General features: G+C 36.3%; 1 protein-coding gene across 1 annotated transcript; it reads left to right on the plus strand.

Moving 5' to 3' along the window:
• Positions 1-25,248, plus strand: PKD2L2 (polycystin 2 like 2, transient receptor potential cation channel). The gene is made up of 14 exons (XM_043981966.1): positions 1-52; positions 1,330-1,431; positions 2,226-2,359; positions 4,480-4,736; positions 6,746-6,967; positions 11,479-11,707; positions 14,872-15,042; positions 16,806-16,987; positions 20,421-20,541; positions 21,477-21,578; positions 22,486-22,547; positions 23,631-23,679; positions 23,943-24,055; positions 25,012-25,248. Exons 1-14 carry the CDS (start codon positions 1-3, stop codon positions 25,154-25,156), a joined length of 1,941 nt encoding a protein of 646 aa, XP_043837901.1. The 3' UTR covers positions 25,157-25,248.
• Positions 25,249-26,416: the final 1,168 nt, after the last annotated feature.

A 26,416-nucleotide genomic window follows, 5' to 3' on the forward strand; every position in this document is an offset into this window, starting at 1 on the left:
ATGGCCAAAGTGAAGTCTTTTAACTCCAAGAGGCGGCTATTCGATATCTCGGGTGAGAAAGGGACCGCCCAGACCGGGACAGTCAGAAGCCGGGGCCAGTGTCCCCCACGTCTGCTGCGTGACGAGCTGTGAGCAAGTGGCTTTCCCTCTTTGAGGCTGTGAAATAGGGGTTTTGGACACCCTGGTTTCTTAGGGCTCTTCAAAGATCCTGCGCTCTGAGTTGGTGCCATTTGCCTCCACCCACCCCCACCCCAGCCCACCCCGTAGGAGTTAAGTTGATAAACATATCGAGCCAGTCTTGTGGACAGTCAACAAGCATTTTTTAAGGTGTTATGTCAAACGCTGGAGTTGCTAAGAAGGGCAGAAAACCTACCGTGCTCTCGAGGAACTGAGTCTGATGTAGGATGTAACATGCAAATGACTATGCAGAGACGAGATATAAACAGGACAAAGTGGAGCTAATCAGGAGGGGGAAGGCACTAGCGTTAAAGGCAACTTGGCAAAAGGCAGGATTTGGGATGGGACATGAAGGAAGCAAGGAGTTACCCCACCACCACCATCAGTGCCTGCTCCTGGGACCTCATTCCCTGCCAGAAATTTAATAGAACAACCTGTTCCTCTGGGGTTTAGGGTTGAGGCCTTGCCTTGGTTGGTTTCCCAAAGGGGTTACTAAAAAGCAAAAAGCAGCAGTTGAGTTTGGGTAATAAAGAACTCCACAAACCAAGAGAGTTGTTAACACTACTCGCCAAAATGATGCTTTTTGCACTCCTCTTTAAATAACACCACCCACCTCCAGTCTTTTCTTGCCCTCCCCAGTTCTTTATTTACCACTCTAAAGTGACCATAGATGAGAGACAATAAAGAACAATGTTTCAGGGTCACTTTGACCACATCCGTCTTTATAGAAAGGCACCTAGTTGCCAAACATGCTATCCTTAAATTGATTCAGGTTCCCTTCACCCATTAAAACAGCTATTTAACCAAAAAAGCACTTTATCCTGGCAAGTGTGGTGCTAAGTCAAGGTGGGCCCTTGTCAAAACTTCCAATCATAACCAGGCTTGATCCAGTGATTGAATGTTTGTTTTAGTATAAGATCTGCCATCAGTTTGCTGAAAGGCCTTGGACAACTTTGCATTTGCCACATCTGTAAAATGGGACAATAAACCCTCACAGATAGGAAGAATAAAATATCACAACTCTACCTACCACACAGATGTAGGGAATAAAACTCAGCTGAATTTTTTGGTTAATAGTGAAATAAATTGCAATGTTTGTTAATGCTTCTTATTAAATTGTATAGAGAAAAACCTTTGTTTTATGCTTTATAGTGTCAAAGAAACCTAAGCTGACCTATAAAAAAGAACTAGAAATTAGATCCACCCTTCAGGAACTGCTTATCTACATTATTTTTCTAACAGACCTATGTATATGTAAGTACAAAGGTAATGGGATTATGACTCTAGATTAATGCTATAAATTTGGAAGCAAGTTAAAAATATGTCATCTAACTAACTCAGATGTTTACTACTTAGCACAAGATATAGATAGTGCTGAGCACATGAGTTTAGTCCTGCTTATTAGCTTTGTTTTGTTTTATGAACTCAGTTTGAATGCTGAAAATGGCTGCTCTTGCCCACAAAGAAGGATGAGACAGGACAGAAGAGGAAGGTTGCAAATCCACCACCATTAATGTCTTGAAAGCATATATTCTACTGATGGTGGGCAAATGACTTTGCAGATAGTATTGGCTTTGTGTATAGTATTTAAATTCTTAAAGTGACCAATAAGCTCTATGAAGTAGCTAAATTGATGGTTGGGCATCACTTGCTAGAATTTATGGATCACTAACATTGTGTTAGTCACTATGATCACCATAGATCACTTGTACATCCTGCCAAGATTTTCCACATAGGTAAATAGGTGGGTTACATTCCTATAAGGAACTCAAAGAAATACATAATTGTAAACTGAAAAATAGACAATTGAAGGAACACAGGTTTTATTCAAGCCAGCTTTGGTTGGTGGGTAGAGGGAAGGAGGAGCCTATATTCAAGACAATATGGTATTTTGCCAGATTTAATGGAAGTTAAATGACTTTGTTTAAATAAGTATAAATTGGGCCTGGATTAAACATAAAATGTTGAAATAGGCTAACCACATAAAATTCAGGTATCATTTCACAGGAAGCTGGATTTTTTTTAAAAACATAATTCTTTCTCTCTAGTGACTTTTGGGATGGTAAGCACAAATATGTATTACTTGAACAAAGTTATAGCAACTCTCTTTTTGGAAACTTCTGTACCTGGGGAAGACAGAACCAACTTTAAATCTATTAGCACCATAACTGAGTTTTGGAAGGTAAGGGTTCACTTGACCACCAGCAGGGAAGAGGAAAGGGAAGAAGCATTTATATAGTACTATTTGCCAGACTCTATGCTAAGCATTTTACAAATATAATCTTATTTGATCCTCGAAACAACACTGATGTAGGTTATTATCCCTATTATACAGTTGAGGAAACTGAGGCAGACAGGTGTTAAATTTCTTGCCCTGGGTCATAAAACTAGTGTTTGAGGCTAGATTTGAACTCAGGTCTTCTTGACTCCAGGCTCAGCACCCCAACCACTGCAACACCTAGTCTCATGAATTATATATATGAAACCTCAATAGTTTATTTTAAACTACTAGTTGTTTTCTAACCTGAACATGTTCCTTAAAAAAACACAATAATTTCCTTTTTATTCTCACTTTATCTGGAAAAGAAGGATGTATTGACTACATGCAGGGATCCATATGGTATGCCCTAAAATAGGAAAGTATTCCTATATGGAGATCATTAATAAAACTAGTCACTAGTCTGAGCCAGGTAAACAAAGTTATTGAAGAAATTTCTTCTGAGTTCATATGGTATATAACTGCCACTAAAATATATTTACCACAACACAGAAATTATAGAGGTAAAAACCAGCATAGGTATGGGTCTATGAGAAAAACTGAACAATCATTAGGATTCTGACAAGACCTCTTATAGTCAAAATTAAGTTTGAGTGACAGAAAAATAATTCTTTTACATATTGTAATCTTGTGCATTCCTCTTAGACCATAAAAATTAAAAAATAAGTTTATAATCCCAAACTTCCTTCAATGTCATAGAAGTTGAAAAAAACGTAGTTAAACAGAGTTGTAATCTCATACATCCCCTAAGGAAACAATTTCAAGCAAAACTATGGTAAACTAAGTCAGCAGCAGCCTGCTAGGCCTGAGGCCAGTTAGGGAAGCTCTGGCCCTGAGGGAAACACTCTGACCAAGGAGAAATATGGTTGATCAACCTGCTAGGGTTAGTTAGAGATTACTCTCTCCTTGGAAAAGCAAAGTAGTTAATTAACCAGATAGTGGTTAGTCAAATAGATAGCAAAGCAGCCACCCAGAAAGCTGGGGACCTTGAATTTACAGCATGTGTTTAGTTGGGAGCCAGTCGAGTTTCTATGGGATTAGGACCAGGTAGTGAGAATAATGCCAAGTTAAGAATGTGACATATTTACTACTTCATGTATCCCACTCCCCAAGTAGCAAGCATCATCATTTTCCAAACTGCTGTAACTTTTTAGTCTTAAGTCTCTCCCCACCCCACCCCCTTCCCTCCTCTATAAAATTGTCATCTCCTTTGTTTGGGGAGTTGAAGTTTAGACTTCTCCCAACCATACCTCTATGTGCTGAATAATAAAAACTTTTACTTAAATTTTGATTGGAACGTGTGGGTAATTCTTTGAAAGAAGAATATTTTCAGAACCAATTTAACAGTAGCCTAACATTTGGAAGTTTTACAAATAGGCTAATTGAATGGGAAGATTTGCTAGAAGGAAAGGATTCAGGGACAGTTGAGATTTTTCCTCTGGCTTCTTATCTATGGAATGTTTAAGGCTTTAAATAAATTTTCACATCCCAAGGGAAAGGTTTTGGGCAAGTGAAGTTAATATTAACATAAGACAGACTTTTAGTTAACCAAAATTTGCAGGAGGAATAGCCCTGAGTCCCAGATAATAAAAATAAATTTTAAAAAAAATTCTCCCTACAATAGAAAAGAATAGCATGAGTCTTAGTTACAAGTCAGAAAGGACTACCTTTGCTGACTCAAAGTATTTAAAATTTGGAAATGGCCTCAGCAGCCATCTAGTCTATACTCTTTGTTGCCCTACCCTACAACATGTACCAGTTGATGAAGAAGGTGACATAGACAAGTTTCCTGTCATAGCCTGCACTAGTGCTTGTGTATTCAGGACCGAATTGTACTGTGTCCATCATACAAACAGTGGTTAGATGAATAGTGTCTTGCTCAGCAATCTTAATTTCTTTTTGGCCAACAACAACTGACATTTCTATAACAATTTTGAGGTTTACATAGTGTTTTCATATTAGGAAAGCAGACAGTGTTATTAAGTTGACAGTAAAACTATTTACATTTCTTTTGCTATGCATAGTTTATGGAGGGACCCCTTTTGGAAGGTCTATACTGTGATTCATGGTATAATACAGAGGTTTTGTATCAACTGAAAAACAGCAGCCGCATCTACTATGAGAATGTACTTCTAGGAGTCCCTCGAATTCGACAGCTTAAAGTCCGAAACAACACATGCATTGTCTATCCAAAATTTCAATCTTTGATGGATGAATGTTTTGACAGATATACTTTAGAAAATGAAGATCGATCTGATTTTGGCCCTAGACGGGTGCCTGAGTAAGTGTTATAAAATCACACAATGGATATTATCCCATGTAAATTCTCAAAAGTAATTTGTTCTTTCTAAAGTATGTACTAAATATGACTTAAATACCAAAAAAGACAGCTGTCTTTCAACACTTTCTATGAAAAAAAAACCCACCTTGAGGGTGGGAGACTCTCTAAATAGTGTAACACCATTGCTATATTAACAAATTAAGCCAAATCTTAGTAAAATACATAAATAAATGTTGAATAAATAATAATTGATAGTCTCCAATAGGAGACTTTCACTGCCACAAATTTGAAAATCAATTTAGAAGAGAGATTAGAGCCTAGGGAATTGTTTACACATCAACTTCAATAGCTATAAAAGTCATTCAGTACATAAGGCTACTTTCTTAACATAGGTCTAGAACAATTACTAATTTGCAACTGGGGAGTCAGGTTCACGCAAGGAAGGAATGCTTTTATTAAGTGCCTACTATGTGCTAGGACAGCTAGATGCTGCTGTGTGAATAGATCATCAGGCCTGGAATCAGGAAGTCTCCTCTTCCTTAATTCAAATCCAGCCTCAGAAACTAGCTTGTGATGCTGGGCAAGTCACTTAACCGTGCCTGCCTCAGTTTCTTCATCTGTAAAATGAGCTGGAGAAGAAAATGGCAAACCACCCACATATCTTTGCCAAGAAAATTCCACATGGAGTCACAAGGAGTTGGACACTACTGAAAAACTAAACAACAACAAACTGTGCTAGGCATTATTCAAAAGCAGCTTACAACTATTATCTCATTTGATCCTCACAACAAACTGTCACATAAGTGATATTTTTATCTCTGTTTTACAGTTGAGGGAACTGAGGCAGAGGTTAAAGTGACTTTCCCAGGGTCAAGCAAGGTAGCAAGTGTCTGAGTCTGGATTTGAACTCAGGTCTTCCAAACTTGAAGCCCAGTATTCTATCTGCTTCACCATTTAGCTGGGAGTTCCTTTTTACTGGAATAAAAGATCTGGACCAAACTCCTCCTCCCCCCTCCAAAAAAGAGTAATAATCTATGTAATTATTTTAGGGAGAACCCAAAGATTTAAGTTGTACTTTAGGCAAATTATTTTACTGTACCATAATCTTACTGATAAAAATATTTTAAGTGCATATTTAGGCCTTTTGAGTTAGTAATTTGAGGTTGAAGGGATACTTAAGCTCTTTTTCCCTTCCTGACTTCACAGCACAAACACAAATACAAACATTTTGCATTCAGCAAAATAGTAAGAACAAATTTGTCCTTAAGGAATACTGTAACATAAGCTATACATAAAGGTGTAAAAATTTATTAGTAAAGCTCTAATTCAAAATGATGTAGCCACTCATTCATTCTGTCCTTTCCTATTAAAAATCATTTCAAGTAAATTTATGGCCATTAGCAGGCTAGCTGTGAAATTTTTGTTTTTCTCATACTGCTAAGGAGGTCACTGATAAAGATAAAGGCTCAATAGTCACCAAAATAGTTACAGTAACAGTTTTTGTGGGAGCCAAGAACTGGAAACAAAGTAGATGCCCATCAGCTGGGAAATGGCTAAACAAATTGTGGCATATGAAAATAATGGAATATTATTATGCTATAAAAAATACATGGATATGATGAGTATAAGGAGGCATAGAAAGACATGAACTGAGAAAAAGTAAAACAGGCAGAACCAAAAAACAATATATACAATGACTAAAACTGTATGTGGAAAGAATAGACAAAAAGCAATCAAAAATGAATTTTGTGAAATTATAAAGAACAAACTTATTTCCAAAGAAGAGATATGAGAAGGTACCTTCCGTCACTTCCTTGCAGAAGTCAGGAATCAGGTGTTTTTTCTCTTTTCATTTATTAAAAACTTCCCTTATTTATAAAGAATAGCTCTCTAGAAGGTTATACGGAGATAATCAAGACAATGTAAACATGAAATATATCAATAAAATATTTTTGAAATATTTTCAGTAATACCTAACCCACATAATGTCATATTCTTATATCTAATAGATGGAAGTATTCTCCCTCTACATCACTGTCTCTTCAGCACTGGGGAGTTTTTGGTGTTTATGATAATGGAGGATATATGTTCACTTTACCTGTATCGAAGACTGAGGCCAAAGAGAAGTTTACTTTCCTTAAATTGAACAGCTGGATCACTAGAGGGACCAGAGTGATTTTTATTGATTTTTCAATATACAATGCTAATGTAAACCTTTTTTGCATCATCAGGTGAGTAAATCCAATCCCCTTTGTTAATGTAATATGCCTTATATTAGTCTGTATCCTAAAAGAATTCCCAGGAACTTGAGAATTGCACAGGACATGAATTTTTCCTATCATATGAGCATCTGGTCTTACATTTTGGCTCAGTCCTGTGTTATACAAATTAAACACTCCCATCTTCATTGTTCCTCCCTTTAATTTATATCATTCAAATCTGTGAGTTTCCACTAACCAAAAGCATTAACTTTATGAAGTGGATCTCTTTTGAGAATAAACAACTATTATTAATCTACATATATTGAAACCTCAAATTGCAGTTATGACATCAGCAATAGCCACCTCAGAAATACTAAAAGGATTATCTTGTGTCTTAGATCTTGTTCTCATAGGATCATTGTAGATATAGAACTAGAGGGGATATTAGGGACCATTGCATCTAATAACCCCATTTTACAGATGAGGAAACAGACCTAGAGAGGTGAAGTGACTCTACTAAGGTTATATAGCTATGTGTCTGGGGTATGTTTTTAACCCAGGACTTCCTGATTCCAAATCCAGTGCCCTATACATGATACTGTGATCCCTCTCATCTCAGCCCCGCCCCCAAGGAGTATGTTACAAGTATACTGCAAATGGAATATGAAACTAAAGTCTACTCTGAGTACAGGCTTCTACCCTTGAATGGAATGATTTGACTCTAAAGATATGATTATGGCTGTTGGCTTTAAATCCGGTAAGAATGGCTATCAGAGGGGCAGCTAGGTGGCGCAGTGGATAAAGCACCAGCCCTGGATTCAGGAGGACTCGAGTTCAAATATGACTTCAGACACTTGACACTTACTAGCTGTGTGACCCTGGGTAAGTCACTTTAACCCTCATTGCCCCACCAAAAAAAAAAAAAAAAAGAATGGCTATCAGAGATGACCCTTCCCAAACAATCAAGGTTGCAACTGGTATTTGTCTTCTTTTCCTTGAAGATTAGCATTTCTCACAGATCTAGACTAAATAACTTTTACAATATGCGTTTTAAGGATACAAGGTATATACTCAATTCTTGTGACAGATGGGGAAATAGAGTCCATTTGGAGATTTAAAAGAAAGTCATGCTTATAGGAAACTTTGCTAGTTAAAATTTGAGTCCATGTACCATTTATTGAGCTATGGTACCATGTCTCTTTCGTCCTGATTCAAGTCATACCACAGGATATTTAAAAGCTACACAAGAGCTAATCAGCTATTCCAGGACAGTAGACTGACCCTAGTAGCATCAAAACATTGGATCCAACACTTATATTCTGAAGCAGAGTTCTCAAAGTATGATCTTTGGGGTATACTTTGATGTGGAGCACAGGGACCTGGGGGTTCCTGAGTGTCTTTCAGGTGGTCAAAACTATAATATTAAGAAGTTATTTATATAATCCACATAAACAAAAGTTCTTTGAAGTCCTCAATAATTTTTAAGAATGTAAAGGGGTCCTAAAACCAAAAAGTTTGAGAACTGCCCCTCTGAAGTAAATATCATATAAACTATTAGACTCAGTTGATTAGTTGGTTTTGTTGAAGTGGTTTTTTTCCCCTCTATTTTTTTGTTTGTTGCAAAGGATAGCCCACTAGGGAGGGAAATTGGGGTATATATTAAGAAATGCAGATAATACAATAACAAAAGATAAAAATAAAAACTTTTAAAAGAACAAATGCACCAAACTAGGGTAAGCAAACACCAAAAGAATCTGTGAATGCCCCAGTCATGCATAAACCAAATAAAGATACACACAGATATTGTACTTAGTGGATATCCTAGAAGATTCAAAGTTCTTCTGGCTATTTCTATTTGTATGGCCAATCATCCCTACTTCAGCCCTAAGGGGATTAGTCTGACCAAACTGACTCACAGAGATTCTGAGGTATATGACCAAAGGTCACTTAGCTCATATAAATCTAAGTTTTTAGAACTACCATTCTAGTTATTTTTAAAAGAATGTTTAACTTTGAATATTCAGTAGTTTGTTAAATCAGTGGCTATTTAGAAGTAGACCTGACATAGACATTGTGACTCATTCTGTAATATGCCAAGTAATTGCATGAAAACAAAATTTCCAGCATATTTATCATCTGTTGTTTATTCCATGCCTCAAGTCCTAACATGAAGTTTCATTCATTAAGTCATTCACTCAACAGACATTGATTGACCACCTACTATCTTCAAAGTCTTATGTTAGGCAACTCTGTGGTAGGAGCATTTGTTCCACAACACTCCATTCCAGTGGCATCACAATATGTCAGTGCTTTCAGGTACAAAATACGCAATTTAATATGCCTGAGAAATGGATATGTTGTTTCTTTAAATTAATGTCATCCATGGAGACAGAAAGGACCAGTAGTCCTGAAAATTCAAAATAAGGAAAAAACACAAAATCTTTTACATTTAGTTTTGTAATGAATTTTTTAGTTCCATTTGCATATAGGTTTTCATATATCAGTACTTGCTCAGCTAGATGGTGCAGTGCTTAGACTGCGGGACTTGGGAGTCAGGAAGACCTGAATTCCAACCCTACCTCAGATATTTATCAGGTATGTAACTCTGGACAATTCACCTAACCTCTGTTTACCTCAGTTTCCTCATCTGCAAAATGGGTATAATCATAGCACCTACCTCCTAGATTGTTATAAGGATCAAATGAAATAACACATGTAAAACAGTTTGCAAACATTAAAACACTGTATAAATACTAGTTATTGTTGGTATTATTATCATTGTAAAGTAAACAAAAATTATATTTAAGGTAACCCTGAAGCAGAATAGGTAACCATGTTATGAAAAAGCAAGAGTTACACCCAGACAGGCCACAAAATGAGAGTACATCTTTTTTGTTTTTGTTTTGTGAGGCAATTGGGGTTAAGTGACTTGCCCAGGGTCACACAGCTAGTAAGTGTTAAGTGTCTGAGGCTGGATTTGAACTCAGGTCCTCCTGACTCTAGGGCCAGTGCTCTATCCACTGCACCACCTAGCTGCCCGAGAGTACATCTTAATCTCCTGAAAAGAATCTAAAGTAACTATATAGTTTGGGGAATCTTGACCAGTAGAGACAAGAATGTTAAGGTTAGTTTTGCTTGTTTATTTGTTTTCTTAATATATAACTTGTTCATATTACATCTGACTGAAAACTGCAATTAATTCATGACATCTGAAACCACAATGCTTGCCTTCTTTGCCCTGCTTTTTGTTTAATATTTATAACATGATTTTCTTAAAACAAGAAAGAAGTTATACATATAATGATCCATACTGGATCATTACCAGGTACAGAAGTTATCAGAAAATGTGCTTGCCAGTGAATAAAAGTTAACATTTAAATAACACTTTGAGATTTTTTTAAAGCACTTTCCTCCTAATAATCCTATAAAGTAGGTACTGAAGTATTATCATTACTGTTTTTGAGGAGGAAATGGGCCTGAAAAGATAAAGCAAAATTGCCCAAGGTCACACAGCTAATAAATATTGGAGTCAGGATCTGAATCTAAGTCTCCTCCTGACTGAACATTTAGTATCTTTTTGACTATGTTATGCTGCCATGGGTAAGGGCAAATTTTTCCTTTGTTAGAGACAGTATAATTAATCATCTAGGCATACCTAAATGCTGATCATCTTTGAGTTGTCATTATAAATAAACACCAAGAATTTTGTACCTCTCTTATTTCACTAGTTATTTGTATCCCTCCTGCTAGACTATACACTAATACAATACAATAAATATTAAGCACTTACTATGTGGTAGGTACTATGGTAAATACTGGAGATACAAAAAGTGGCAAAAGATAGTCTCCACCCTTAAGGAGCTTACAAGCTAATGGAACTGTAAGGTCTTTGAAGAAAGGGTTATGGTTTTGGTCTTTAAATACTAATCAATAACTAGAACAGTGTTTCACATATAGTAGATACTTCAGTATTTGTTGACTTAAACTAGAAAAAAATATACAAATTCCATGCAAAATTTAAAACTCAACCTTTAAGTATTTCCAGATATAAATATTTACAAAAATCACTGACTAGGTGGCGCAGTCGATAGAGCACCAGCCCTGGAGTCAGGAGTACCTGGGTTGAAATCCAGCCTCAGACACTTAACACCTACTAGCTGTGTGATCCTGGGCAAGTCACTTAACCGCAATTGCCTCACTAAAAAAAAAAAATTTTTTAAATCACTGATTTGGAAGTGGAAAGGAACTTTGAGTCATCTAGTCCAACCCCCCCTCCCCCAACCTTATTTTAAAGATTAAGAAGCTGAGACCCAGACAAGTGACCTGACTTGCCATATATCATACTGGTAGTAACTGGAAAAGTCAGAATTTGAACCCAGATACTCTGGTTCCAAATCCAGCACTCTTTCAACTAACCTAGTTTATTATTAAAATAAGCTATCTCCACTCACTGGATATTTTCACTAATAATGAATTAAAGTCTAAAACTGATATACAATGCTTAGAACACAAAGTCACTTTTCCAAAACACAATTTTGCAGATTAGTGGCAGAATTCCCTGCAACTGGAGGTGTGCTCACTTCGTGGAATTTTTACTCTGTGAAGCTACTCAGATATGTTACTTACTTTGACTACTTTATTGCTTCCTGTGAAATCATATTTTGTATTTTCATTATTAACTTTATCATCCAAGAAATTAAAAAAATGAAAGAATATAAATATGCCTATTTCAAGAGTTTTTGGAACTTACTAGAGTTGCTGCTTTTGTTGGTGAGTACTGAAGTGGGTCATTTGCATCCAAGTAATGGAAAAGGAGGGAAATGAGCTTTTTTCTCTTCTACCCATTATTTAAATAGGAAAGAAGGATTTTTTAATTTGTCAATTTAAACAAAACAAACAAAAAAAGAGGATACTGGGTATATATAACACAACTTCATATACTGCTATCTAAAGAGTACAGTTTGTCTTTCCCCAGTTGGTCACTGGCAGAGCAGGCTTTGTAATAAAGGGAATTTCTATGGAGATTAGCCTCTTAAAGCACAAAAGGGACTCCCTTCTCAAAAACATTTCCTTCTAATATAATGAAATTCCATCAGTTAGACTAAAGTTCTACTCAGATACCACATCATGACAGAGGAGTTCAAGCTCTGGCAGATCCTACAGTACCATGCTGAAAATATGAAGTATTTTCCAGGTCATGACTTGTTTGTGTTTGTGTTTGTGTTTGTGTGTTCCAAAGATGAGCCTAGATAAATCAAAGAGGTTGGTCACTAGTTTGTCCACTGTTGATTAATTTCTAGCCACAGCAACTACATAAGATCGTTTACTAATGCTAATTGAGTTGCAGTCTGTATTGATGCAGTTAGTACCTAAAATGATAAAATCACAAGTTCATGAAATATAGAAGAGATATACAGGGGTTAACAAAGTTTTCTTAAAATGCAAGGAGAAATAGATTTGTTTAGTTAGATCCTAGCTTCTTAAACTATGGGTCACAACCCCATATGGAGTCACATAACTGAATGTGGGGGTCATGAAAAATTGGACAACAGTAGAAGGTCACGTACATCTATTTTATATACCTATGTAATTGTGTAAAAATTTATTGGGTGAAAAGGCATCGTGAATGGAAAGTTTAAGAAGCCCTGAATTAGATTACTTTTCTCCTCACACTTATGGTAATAGAACAGGATACTGAAAGGCTAATAGGAGAGAGAATTTAGAAACATGAATTTAAGGGTAGAGGAAACTTGAATGGGACACTGAAGTGTGGGATAGCATGGAGGCACTGGGTGCCTGGACAGAGGGAGGGGAGAAAAAAGACAAAGAATAGAAAAGGTCAAAAAAAAAAAAGGGGGAGAAGACAACTTTTTCTATGACCAGCCCTGGTCATTGGTGCTTACTGGACTGGTACAATGAATAGAAGAACAGTTAAGTCTTTAATTGTTGTTGTTAGCAAGTCGTTTCAGTTGTATCTGACTCAAGGGACTTGAGAGAAAAGAATAGGGCAGAGTTAAACTGGTTCATCAAGGAGTCAAGATGGGAATGGGAGAAGAATATAACCAGGGCAGGAGTGATAACCTAGGAAAGAACTGAAGAGTCAAAGGATTGGAGGTTATGGGGGAATATGACAAACAGGCTTAGGAGTCGCAAGACAGAGGGAGAAGTGGAGTGACAACAGATTATGATCAGATAAGAGAATTTCAAAGTTTATGAACATAGAAGTGGTGCATTTGTAGGTGAAGGCAAGAGCAAGGCTATGACAGTATCTGTAACTGAAGTGGGATAGAGGAGTAAGTTATAGGAAATGAGTAAGTTGAGTATCTAAACCACATCTTATCTTTTCCAAAAGAATATCATGAGACATTATTAAATTATTTGCAAAAAAAACCAAGGTAAGCTATAGCGACAGCATTCCCTGGATCTACCAACACAGTAGCCCTATCAAAAAGGAAATGGGGTCAGGTATGATTTGATGAAGCCATGTTGGCTTTTCATAATTGCTTCCTGTCCTAGGGGTTGCTAAACATCCTTTTACTAATGTGTTTTACAATATTGCCAGGAGTAAAACTCAAGCATGCTACCCTTTAGTGTGCAAAATATATTTTCTTCCCTTTAAAAAAGAAGTTGGAACAACTTTTGCCTTTTTCCAAATCCTGCAATCCCTCTCCCATTCTTTACAGTCTTTCAAAGATCATAGACAATGGTTCAGCCATCATATCTGACAGTTCTTTGTGTACTGTAGGATTTAGTTCATCCAGTCCAAGTGACTTGATCAAGTTCACTCACTATAACCTTCATAAACTGGCCCCCTCATATGACTTGGAACACCCTTATATGTGTGTACCCGTCTGTGTGTAGTCATATATATCTATACACACATATATATAAGCTTTAATAACTTAAACTATGCTAACATATATTACATAAATATGTTTATGTATATCATGTATATATACATATATGTGTATGGGAATGTTTAAAGGGGCAAGAGAAAGAATGGTTGAAGTGCTAAGCTCCCAGAAAAAGCATGAGGGGAATTTTGATCAAGGACTCAAGTAGAAAGGAGTCAGCCTTGGCAAAAAGAGAAGCTATTTTTTCTTCTGCAAAAAAGAATGAGAGGACAAATGTTGAAGAATTTTTTTGAGATAAGGACTTGAGGAGAAAAGGAAGTTATAACTGATGACCTTTTCTCGATAATTAATTAGGAAGCAAGGGTATGAGAGGTGACAATGGGAGCTTGAGATTTGAAACATGGTGAGTAGAGTATAATAAGGATTTTCATATAGCAATGAGTGACCAGTTTAGATAATATCAGTTTCTAGTAGACCCATAAGAGGGTTATGTCACTTTCAAGTTTGGCAATAGAAATCGGGAAAAAAGTGTAAGGTCAGCCAAGGTTAAAGGTTAACAAGGTATGTACATTAACAGGAGGGCAAGGGCTTCAAAGGCACAAGAGAATGAATAATTGAACTCGTTACAGCTAAAGGCTCAATATCATGAAAGGAAGAAGGCAAGGTCAGGGTTGGGGTAATGGACTGGTAGAATGAAGAGGGATTAAAGATCTGGAAGTCCCTGTGAGGACAAAGAGTAAGCTTAGAAGTAGTAAAGCAAGGGAGGGGAAAGGTGGAAGGATAGGAGATTGTGATCAGAAGAGAATTTCAGAGTTCAAAGATCATGGAGGCTTGGGTGATATAGTCTAGGGTATTATTATTACTACTACTACTCCTATGGGTGGGTGTGGGTTTTTTCCTTCTTTCAAGAAAAAAAAAATAATCTACTGCTTCTTGTCATCTTCCTTCCTTTTTAAAGTTATTACTGAGCCATTCAAGTGTTGTATTTAGAGACACTTATAGAATTCATACTTAAAATGTGCACTGCAATGAATTTAAGGTTGGAGAGTCTCATCTGATTATTTTTATCTTCCTATTTAGTTGTCCCTTTTGGCCATTTCAATTAATATATTCCGTACCACACAAGCATACCACTTACTTGGACAGCTACTAGAAAAAACTCAGGAATATCCAGACTTCTATTTTCTTGCATACTGGCAAATTCGTTACAATGACATCGTTGCTGTTAATATCTTCTTTGCATGGATTAAGGTATTCTTATTTTATTCCATAAATTTTTTAAAGTGTCACTAAATAATACAACTATAGTTTTATAGTCAAAAAGTCCTGAAGAAAACAATTTTCTTATGTTATACAATGTTAAAAGCAGGATGGCCTCTAAGCTTCAGTACAATGTAGAAAAATTAGACCCTCATAACTAACATATCACAAATTACAGAGCAGATTTCTCATTTTTTTCATCTAAAACATGAAGACTGCTTCCCTTCTCTCTGGGACAATTTCAGTATTAAAAAATTAGTGTTGGGGCAGCTAGGTGGTGCAGTGGATAGAGCACCGGCCCTGGAGTCAGGAGTACCTGAGTTCAAATCCGGTCTCAGACACTTAATACTTACTAGCTGTGTGACCCTGGGCAAGTCACTTAACCCCAATTGCCTCACCAAAAAAAAAAAAAAAAAATTAGTGTTAGTAGAATGTCTGAAGCTCCCTCGTGGTGTAGTGGAAAGTCCATTGTACTAGAAGTCAGGAATTTGGAGGTCTGGCATAAGCTCTGCCACTGGCTCTTTGTGTGAATGTCATGGATTTCATGGATTTTGGTTTCCTCTGTGGTTAAAATAGGAGGACTGAATTAGACAGTCTCTAAGGTCCCTTTCAGCTCTAACATTCCATGGTCTACATGTCAGGCAGTAACTGAGGATATTACTTTTTAGATGCAACTCACTTCAGTAAAAGCATTTGTATTCAACTCTCTTTCCTCTTCCCATATCAGATTCATTTATTTCTCGAAATCTCTCTCTATCCAAATAAAGTAACCCAATACCACCAAAATAGCCCCTGCTTGGCTTGCCAGAGGGACAGGGAGGGAAGAAATTAAATAAATGTGTTTCTTGTATCTAACAGACATATATACTCCATTCGTCTTGTCCTCTGGTTAACCATGAGTAGAAGTTGAGGTTAAGCATCATAGCACAATATATTGTGGCAGGTAGAACTAGAAGAGAAAAATATGTGAACAATGTGTATTAATGGAAGAAAAGTCCTTCTTTAAAGACAAATACCTTTGAAAACCAGGCATCATTTTTGAAAGAAGATGAAGATTTAGGCTAATTGTCTCCCTTGAGTTTAAAAGTTCCCTACTATTATGATTTTTAAAGGGTGAGAAACAGGAAGAAAGAGGAAAATTAAGCTTTTCAGGAACAGCCTCTTTTGCAAAAATGAAATACTCATGAAATACCTGCTTAAAGTTATCTAAAAGTTACCTACTCTAGCATACCTGCCCTTCCTTAAAGCCAACACTTCTTTTAACAGTTTCCAACACAATGCTGACAGTTCGTTTTCAAATTATTTTTCACTAAGAAAACCATGCTTTTGGCCAAACTGTGTAAACCTTTTAATACAAATCAAGCTTCATTCCTGCAAGGTTCTCCTTATCTTACCAAAGACCTTGACATTTGTTGCCAGAGTAAGTACCCATTTGTCAAAAGAAAATGTATTGCTGAGGTGTAGACAAAGTATTGTGAGGAGATATAAAAGAAAAAAACAATAGAGCCCTGTCTCTTGAAGAAATTTATACACCTAGTGGGTGAGACAATATACAAGTATGAAATATCACCAAGGCATCCATTATCTGTATCCTGATAGGGAGTTTACTAGCAAGCCTTTGAGTCTCCTCCAGCTTCCCTTAAGCTCATTTCTTGATTTAAATACAAATTTCTTATAGAATTGATTAAACTTTTTGTTAAGAGTTATATTTCTTGGTGCTCTTTCCCATTCCAAACTATTCTCTTCTCTTCCAGATATTCAGATTCATAAGCTTTAATAAGACAATGTCGCAGCTGTCAACAACTCTCTCCCGCTGTATCAAAGATATTATAGGATTTGCCATCATGTTTTTTATAATATTCTTTGCTTATGCCCAGTTAGGATATCTTGTTTTCGGATCACAGGTTGACGACTTTTCCACTTTTCAAAATTCTATGTGAGCTCTTTCTAACAAAGTAATATAAATTCTAAATTTATTATTTCTGGGAGGGTGGAAAGTTCTAAAAACTTTTGGGTTTTTTGTGGGTGATGGTTGTGCCTAACTTCAGTTTTATAACATTTAATGTCTAGCTAAATAGCCACTGGACTCAGAAACAGCATGTAACTATGCAGGATCCCAGGACATAGTACTATTCCCAAAATTATTTTTAGATCAAGAATGTCAAATTACGTTTTCAAAAGTGGCAGCCAGGTCTATTGGCACACTTATTTCTATAACACAGTAAAGTTTACCTCGTACTTTTCTTACAACCACCCTGTGAAATAGATATTAGATGAGACTAATCCTCAGAACAATAACTGAAGTACAGGTCTTATGACTCCAGGTCATCTTTAGTATTAAGTTAGGAAACAATTCCAGGAGGGAAGAGAATGGCATGTTTCATTTTTTTCCCCAGTGCCTAGCCCAGTATCTTTATACAAAATGAGTAAAATTGTCAGTAGTTTCTATGGCAACTTTCCCCCCAGGGAACAGAACTAAATGTTTTCCTTGAAGTTCCCATTTTTGGAACCTTTACCCCACCCCCTCTTCTCTGCTGTCCCCCTCCTCCCTCCCCCCCCACCTCATCTCGAGTTCAGTTTAACTTCTACTTATACCACTTTTAAATAATCAAATCAGTGGAGGGTAGGGGTAGGGTGGGGGGAAGATCAGGTAAGAGCTACATAATGTCCAGAACTTTAAGGCAATGAAATATAGACTCTAATATATTCTAGACAAACTGGTCTGTTGGCTGTTCCCTCAACGCCACAATTTTCTGCCTCTCTGCACTTCAACAAATTAAACTGTTCCTCAGACCTGGAGGAAACATGACCCCTCCTCACTTTTGTTTTTCATAATGCTGAGCTTCCTTAGAAGCTTAGCTCATATGCCATTTCCTATGTCAAATCTGCATTGATCCTACTAATCCTTAGGTATCTAATGCCTCAAATTATTTTGTATTTATAAAAATGTTGCATGCTCCCTGGCAGAATGTCAGCTCCTTGAAAGTAGTATTTTGTCTTGCATCCCAGTACCTGCTTTAGTAAATGCTCAATGAATTGAAATCCTTCCAAAAGTATTAAATCCAGGGTTTTGTTAAATAGCAAGTTTGCTTTAATTCTTAAAATAGGATCCAAGATATTTTTTAAAAAAAACTGATTCACACACAATTTTCCAGGAAATTGTTTATTGTTTAAAGTTATCAGCTTAAGAAAATTCAGATAGATAGAAGAATTACCTTGGGACTATACTACTACCATCCTCCTAACCCCCACTCCTATATCTTACAAGTTACTAGATAGAATTGAAATAGGTATAGAAATCTTGAATAACTTTGTTCCATTTTCTTTTACTGAATTACAAGCGTATTTCATTTAACATTGCCCCAAACAATACTCTTGCAATAGTGTTATTACGACATAGCAATACTCCTATTTAACTCTGTCCTTAGGCTGCTCTGGCTCTCTCTATAAATACGGTTTTGCTTAAAGTAATACTTTCATGGAACCAATTAATGTTAGATAGAGTATGCCTGTAGAACCATGATGTAGTAAAAAAAAAGGCACTAGGTTGGGAGCCGGGCAACTGGGATTCAAGTCTTGTCTCAACACTTGGTAGCCAGGTGTCCTTGAGATAATAAATTACCTACTCTTTGGGGGTTCGGTGTTGGATTAGATTCTGTGTAGGGCCATTTCCATCATGTGCAGTCACACTGCATTTTTTTTTTTTTACTATTCCTCTCTAGGGAGAGATGCTATAATAGTCTGGATAAACCAAAGATCCAGAGAAGAGGGAGAGTTAGTGTTTTGATTCCCCAGACCCTATGCAATTCCTCCTGTATTATCAATCCAGTCTGCATTGTTTGGTTTTGTTCTGTTCTACATACAATTAGATTATCTCACCTGAAGTGAGTACTAGATAGTTTCAGTTGAGAATACTTAGGGAAAAAATGAAGCCATGACTTTCCCTCTATCCAAAAACATGCACCACAAAGACAGGAGGAAACAGTAAGTCACTTGTCCTCCTAGGCCAAAGAAAATACTTTTTATTTGGGGGGTATTTCTCTGATTTCTGATTTATCTAGTTCAACATCTCCCCATTTACATAGAAGTATTAATTGTCTTTAAAATAGAATAAATTCCTTTGTCAAGGATAATTCAATACTTGGCACATAGTAGATTTGTAATAAATGTTTGTTGATTGATTCAAGAGAAATTCAACCTAGAGACACAGGGAATTAAACTTCTATAAGTTCCAGGGAACTCTTAAGTGTTCTGTGACTTCAAATTTTCTAATGAGGTAGTTGTTTATTTCTTTAGTGTATATATTTTATTCTTTCACTGTTATTGGTCTCAACTTTCAACTGTCTTATGGCTGACGAGACAAAACTTTTCTTTGTTAATTGATAAAAGAATATCAGAATACCATGGAAAAACTTCTTCCTACATTTCTCCCTAAAATTAAACATATATTCCTGATATCATTAGGAAATTTGGCAACCACAAATTCAGAGCCTCTTCAGAAAGGGAACTCTGAAATCATTTAGTCCAATCTTCTTATCTTACAGATGATAGTACATATTTGCAACAAATAGAAAATGGGGTTTAAAGTTGGGAAGCCCTAACCTTAGTTTAGCTATAGTCTTGTTTAAGTATGAATGAAGGAATGAATAAATGAAAAAGCATCTATTATAGGTTATGTGCAAGTGCTGAGGACACAACTAGAAAAACCTCTCTGTACCTTTTTTGCCTATAGATGGGCATAGTGAAGATTATTTTGGCATTTCTATATGCATTTAAGGAGTTTTATGTAGTTTCTGGCCATGCATCAACACAAAGCTTTTGAATCTACAAGGAAGAAAATAGTTATAAATGCTATCAGTAAATGGTCAATATCTGTGATGCTCATTTTAACTAAATTCTAGAAAAGGCAAAGAACCAATGCAAATATGCCAAAGAAACCAAAAAAAAAAAGGTTTAGGGCTTATGGGTACAGGAACACAGCAAGACTACTTTACTATCACAGTACTCAGTCTTTAGAAGGGAATGGTGGGGAATGGGGTCATTGAGGCCTTGGCCATAAATAAAATTCCTGCAGGTCCAAGGCTTCTAACTGCCAGTACCATCTACAGTTCGTTGGAGTCTCTTCCTTCTTATGGTCACCCTTTCAGGCACGCACTACTCCTTCCTATTCTTTCTCCTAGCCCTCCAAATCAATGATTAAGAGTTAGCAGGCCTTGAGAGCTAATTCCTTAAAACATCCTGCTTATCACATTATCTTGTGCAACTAGAAAATTTTGAGATAGCAATACACCTCCCCATTCCCATGCTGCCACCCCCTTCCTATGAAATACTTCAGATTCTTTCTTATTTGTTATATTTTTCTTTTTAAGATTTACACAGTTTCGAATTGTTCTGGGAGATTTTAATTTTGCCAACATTGAGAAGGCCAATCGAGTGCTGGGACCTACTTACTTCATCACTTTCATCTTCTTTGTATTCTTTGTCCTGCTGGTAAGAGTGGTAACTGTGCAGTCTGGCCTTGGCCCCAATAACTTAGACTGAGAGAAAAATGGTAAAATCCTTATTTTTTTAAAATGCAGTAAATCTCTCATAATGAGTTTATTGGAGTCCACTGTTATTAAACTGTAAAAGTTTGCCACAGCATTATAGAATAGTAGGAATCCAGATTCCTTAATTCAAAATCTGCATTTATCAACTTACATTGAGTTGCTTGATTTCTTAGAGAGAGGTGGGAAGGGAGAGAAGAATTTAGAACACAAAGTTTTAAAAAATCAATGTGAAATTTTTTTTACATATAACTTGGGGGAATTTCTAAATAAATAAATTTATTATCAAAATCTGCATTTATCAAGCAGTGTGACCTGAGAAAATCAAATTCCTGGGGCAGACATTTTGCCTAAAGGGGAAAGAAATAAGTGATAATCGATAAGCATCATTTGAGTTTGGGGTGGAAAGGCTATTTATGAGTTAATCTTACCACTAGAATCTTTAGGTATTCTTTCTGGCTTTTGTGAGAGACCCTAGAACTTCTAAAAGTTAGCAGATACAATGACAATCTGAGCTTGTCACACTCCAAATAAACAAGGACCTAACAGACAAAAATGCAGGAGCAAAGGTCCTACAAATCTCCAAGACCAAACCACAAACACCTCCAGAGAGGGAAACATTTCCTTAGATATGCCAGAAAGTATCCATTCCAGTGAGGCATGTACCAAGCATATTAATGACACAGCTATGGAAAACCCTCTTCAATGAAAAGGATTTCTCCTTTCATAGCCACAGGCTTTTCTTTCAACTACTCTGTCCACTCTAGAAATAGATGCTAAGAAACTTTGGGGTTGTTCTTTAAAGACTGACTAAAATTAGTATCTTTCAAGTTCACTCATTTAAAAATTTCCCAAATTTCTTGGATTACTTCTCCACAGAACATGTTCCTGGCAATTATTAATGATGCCTATTCTGAAGTGAAAGCTGACTATTCCATTGGTAGGAGCCCAGAATCTGAGTTAGCAAACCAAATCAAAGCAGTAAGTAAAATTAACTTCCTTAATAAGATCACAGGATAAAAACCAGTGATTTAAGTCTTGTGCCTTAGTTTGAATATCCATTAAATACCAGTTTGAATGTTTTATTTGTCCATTGTAATGCTGTTCTATGCTATTTCACTAAACTTAGAATAGTGAAATCTGCTTACTTCTCACAGGAAGGAACACAAGACTTTGGTTCACAGCAATTAGTAATGGGCGAGCAGTTAGTCAATGAAAGAAGAAATCTTACTCCCTTTTTCTTGCACCAGATGTGCTTTATCAATACCCATTGGTACAATTACTAACAATGTACAAAGTACAAATATTATTGGCTTGCAGACTAGAGATGACCCTACCCAAGAAGACTCCTCACCCACTTTTCCTGCATTAGAAAATGAGATGTCCAATAGATAGTATGGTATGGTGGAAAGAGTGCTAGATTGTCACGAGATTATCTAAATGCTAGCTATTATTATACCTACGTAATGTTATATTATTATTATATGATACCACATTTGGACAGTTCAGCATTTGAATAATTGAAATATTATACCAGAAAAAATTTTTTGCTTCTGATCATGGTAGAGAACACTATTCAAATTCCATGGCACAACCTTAATTATATGATTTTAAAAGTTGAAAAAAAATAAAAATACTTCTGAAGCAAGGTCCATTTATACCCTCAATCTTTGACCACCACTCTCCTTAGTGTTTCACTACCATAGTATGAGAAAAAACAGCAGACAGAAAATATTACTAGAAAAAGATAGGTGGCTCTACATTTTTTTTCCCCATATGGAGCCTTAACAGTAAAACATTTCTTGTATTTTCTTCTTATTTATTTAATTGTTATGACTGTCACTAGATTTGTGGTTTTTTTTTTAATCTCAAATTCTTTTATGTTCAGAGCTATACCAGGATTATGGAGAAATTTAAAAAGAAACCGCCAACAGAAGGCCAAAATGAAGTGTAAGACTCCATATTGCTGTTTATCTTTTAGATCTGTTATTTGAATGTTTAACTTTTAGATGCTGTTATTGTTTGGTCGTTTAGTCATGTCTTACTCTTCCTGACCCCATTTGGGGTTTTCTTGGCAAAGATAATGGAGTGGTTTGACATTTCCTTCCCCAGCTCATTTTATAGATGAGAAGAAAGCTGAGGCAAACAGCTAGTAAGTATCTGAGGCCAGATTTGATATCAGGTCCTCCTGACTCCAGGCCTGGTCCTTTATCCACTATGCCACCAAGCTACCCCAACTAGTATATAAGTGGTATATAATAAGAATGAGCTTTTGACTGGCTAGGTTAAATGACGTAAAAAGCTTAGGATCAAGGATTCCTAATTATAGGTCTACACCAAGGTGTCTATTTCAAGAAGTATCCTGAAATTCTCAAAAGCAAAGAATGTTAATTTACCTTAATTATATGTGTATACATGTGCACCCACACACATAATAGACAATCTCCCCCATTGGAATGTAAGCTTCTTGAAGGTAGGGGATTGTTTTTCCCTTTTTCTTTTATCCCCAGTGCTCAGCACACAGCCCAGTACATAAGCACTTAAATGCAGATAAGCATAAAAATGCAAGAAAGTCCCTTCCATTTCTAAATATTTAACTGAAAAGCTTTCATTAGCTTTCATGAAAACACTTGAGGACTGGGGGCAAGAAGTGATTAGGAGTGGAACACAACTTGGTAAAACCAACAAATTGTTTCCCAACTCCCAATGCCTAGTTTTTAAACTATCCATTTGCACATACGAAAAAGCTTCCCCTCCCCACTAATCATAGCTCTAGGCCTCTGGCAATGGGATATAATTACAAGGAATTATGTATATGTGCTAAATTTCCTGTAATGATACTTCAAATGCTATTACTCCACAAAACATCCTATGCCTCATTTCCTAAAGAATATATTAAAATGTAGGGATCAGGACAGAATATTTTATTCTCACTGTAAAACTTTTATTTGCAATAAGACCATCACCCTACCTTTCTAAGTGGTTATTTGATTTGGCATTATTTGATTCTCTTTCTCTATTTTGTATTAATAGGAACGAAAGAGAAGCAGCTTTCCAGCTCAGAAGAAACTTTGATGAAAAAGTAGGACCCATTTTTCATAAACAATCTATGGTAGTTGTAATACAATTGAGTAGGAAAAAAACTGCTTGAAAAAAGCTTTTGGAGCTAATATTGCAACAACAAAATATTGCATTATCAATGTCTACATCTTATCTTAAAATTTGGTTTCTAGATGCCTTTTAAGCACAATTACCTCTCAAGCTTACATTCATACCACACATGAAAAGTCTGGTTTTAGCTACAAAAGTTTCAGCACATATACTTTTCTTCTTTGACTTGACAAGGAAATTGAAAGTGCAAGCCAGATGAAAAAGTGGAAAGAGAACCTTGAGCAAAAGTATTATTCTTCAGAAATTCCAGATGCTTATCAGCCTGTCACACAGCAAGAATTTCGAGAGTAAGTGAGCTCTTACACTTTATAGAATTTCAGTAAACCAAAGGATTTATTAGTACATTGTGGCATGACGATATTTTGGCAATGAGAAGGTAGGGACTCCTAGTTTTTTCTCTTTTTTTTTTTTAAGTGAGGCAATTGGGGTTAAGTGACTTGCCCAGGGTCACACAGCTAGTAAGTGTCAAGTGTCTGAGGCTGGATTTGAACTCAGGTACTCCTGACTCCAGGGCCGATGCTCTATCCACTGTGCCACCTAGCTGCCCCCTTTTCTCTTCTTAAAACCAAGAATTAGGTTTGAATGGAATAAAAAATTACCCATGATTATATAAAGTTACTAAGACCTGGCCAAACCATATTTTTAACTGGAAGTCCCTAAAGTTGCTAATCACACATTTTACACTCCACTCTCTCCACCAATTATCTTCCACAGGGCTTGGCCATTCAATTATTTCCACTGAAAAGAGAAAACATAGTCCCTTCTATGGAGCAACCCACCATCAAGGTTTAGGATCAAACCCCTAATCCTTTAGCTTTATTAGAGTTGTAATCTCAACAGGTGTCATTATGATCTCTGTAGGGTAATGTGGGTAGAGCATTAACCTGATACCAGGAAACCTGCTTTCCTAGTCCTAGCTTTGCCCTTACTAGCACTAGAGTGTGATTCTTAAAACAGGATGGTTTTTCCCGTCCCTTAGCCTATTCATATGTTAAATGATTGGTCCTAGATGATCTGTTAAAGTTCCTTCCAGCTCTAGTAGTAATTTAGGAACTTCTAGAATTCAGCATCCACTTGGGGTGGAATAGCTTAAAAACTGTGATGGCTATTTAGAGGGACAATATTCCTTTCTTCCAAAGAGGTTCTCTGTCAGGTCAGGTATGGGCTTTCTTATAATAATGATTCAAGTCACCTCACTGTATACTCTCTTTTAAATTCTATTTTAGACTCTTTTTATTTGCAGTAGAGCTAGAGAAGGAATTGCACTATGTCAGTACAAAATTAAACAGAGTAATGAGAAGGATTTCTGCTACAAAAACATGACAGATGTGCAAACAAAGGTGAGATCACATTATGCCATTACATCAACTTTCTTCTACATTACTTAGTTTTATCCTTTTTTACTTAATTCCCACCTTTAATTCCCTTCAATCTAAACTGTTTAAAGAATTCTACTAAAAATCTAAGTCTCACTGTTGAAGTCCTTGTCCTATAATCAGGTCCTTCAGTAACACTCCTGGATGGGACTACCATTTGCCAAATCTTGGGGCAAGTAGTGTTATGGGAAGGTTACAGAGCTCTTAGAAAGATCTTAGGTTGACTCCTGCTCTCACCTACAAACTTTAATTCTAAGAATAACCCTATGAGGTAGGTGTTATCCCCTTCTTACAGGTGATGAAATGAGTCTGAGATGTTGAGTGATAAAACATATGAAGTGCCTTCCAAAATCTTAAAAGTTATTGTTATTCTCCATTATAAACAAAGTATTTTATTATCTTTAAAGGGATTGTTGTGAAAAGGGAGGATTATAAAGAAAAAGTCCAGGAAGTAGCAGCTGAATAAACAAGACCAGAAAGTTTAAGCTTTTTTTCCAGGCATAGACATTAAGAGCCAATTTAATATTTTTCAGTTATACCATGTATTAATATTTCTTAAACCACTGATCTCACAGATTTACTTCTTAATGCTTAGGACTCTAGAAAGCAACCAGATACTTCATATACAAGTGTCTCAGCCACATTTTACAATTTGATGAATCTCCAGGCAAACACAAGTGTAAAGCAGCATGGCAATGTGAATAGTTTAAGAACTCTTCAATACTATTTCTCCAAAAATATTAAATTGCATATATAAAAGATACTTGTGTGTGACAATGTTTGAATAGCAGGTTTGACTATTCCAAAATTGCTCTGCTTCTTGCCCTCATCTGTTGGGTAGTCCATATATTCCCCTATCTCCAACCAGTATTCTTTGAGTCCTGACAATATATTCCAAGCTCCCCCAGGATCTTATGACTAAATTAATTTGGGAAAAATTAGTATCACAAACTTCACAAATTTTCCCAAATCTAGAAACTCATCTGACCAATTAATTTATAAAAGGCTACTTCTCAAAGCTCTTGGTTTCTCTGATACTTGTTTGGTAAACTGCTTTCAATTTTGTGGGTAATGGAGATAGTCTCAGAACACGAAACTAAGCAGTTCTGTATTTCTGAACTCATAGGGAAATTTCTATTCCCACCCCAGAATTTTTGACAAACCACACACATAGCATACAGCTCTGTTTCTCCCAAAACAATCACCAGCAAATACTAAGACTGAACTATACTGCAGTTATTTTTTTTCAAAGGCATAAATCTGAGTTCTGAG

Source organism: Dromiciops gliroides, chromosome 2 (genome assembly GCF_019393635.1).
Source record: "Dromiciops gliroides isolate mDroGli1 chromosome 2, mDroGli1.pri, whole genome shotgun sequence".
Taxonomy (NCBI): Eukaryota; Metazoa; Chordata; class Mammalia; order Microbiotheria; family Microbiotheriidae; genus Dromiciops; species Dromiciops gliroides.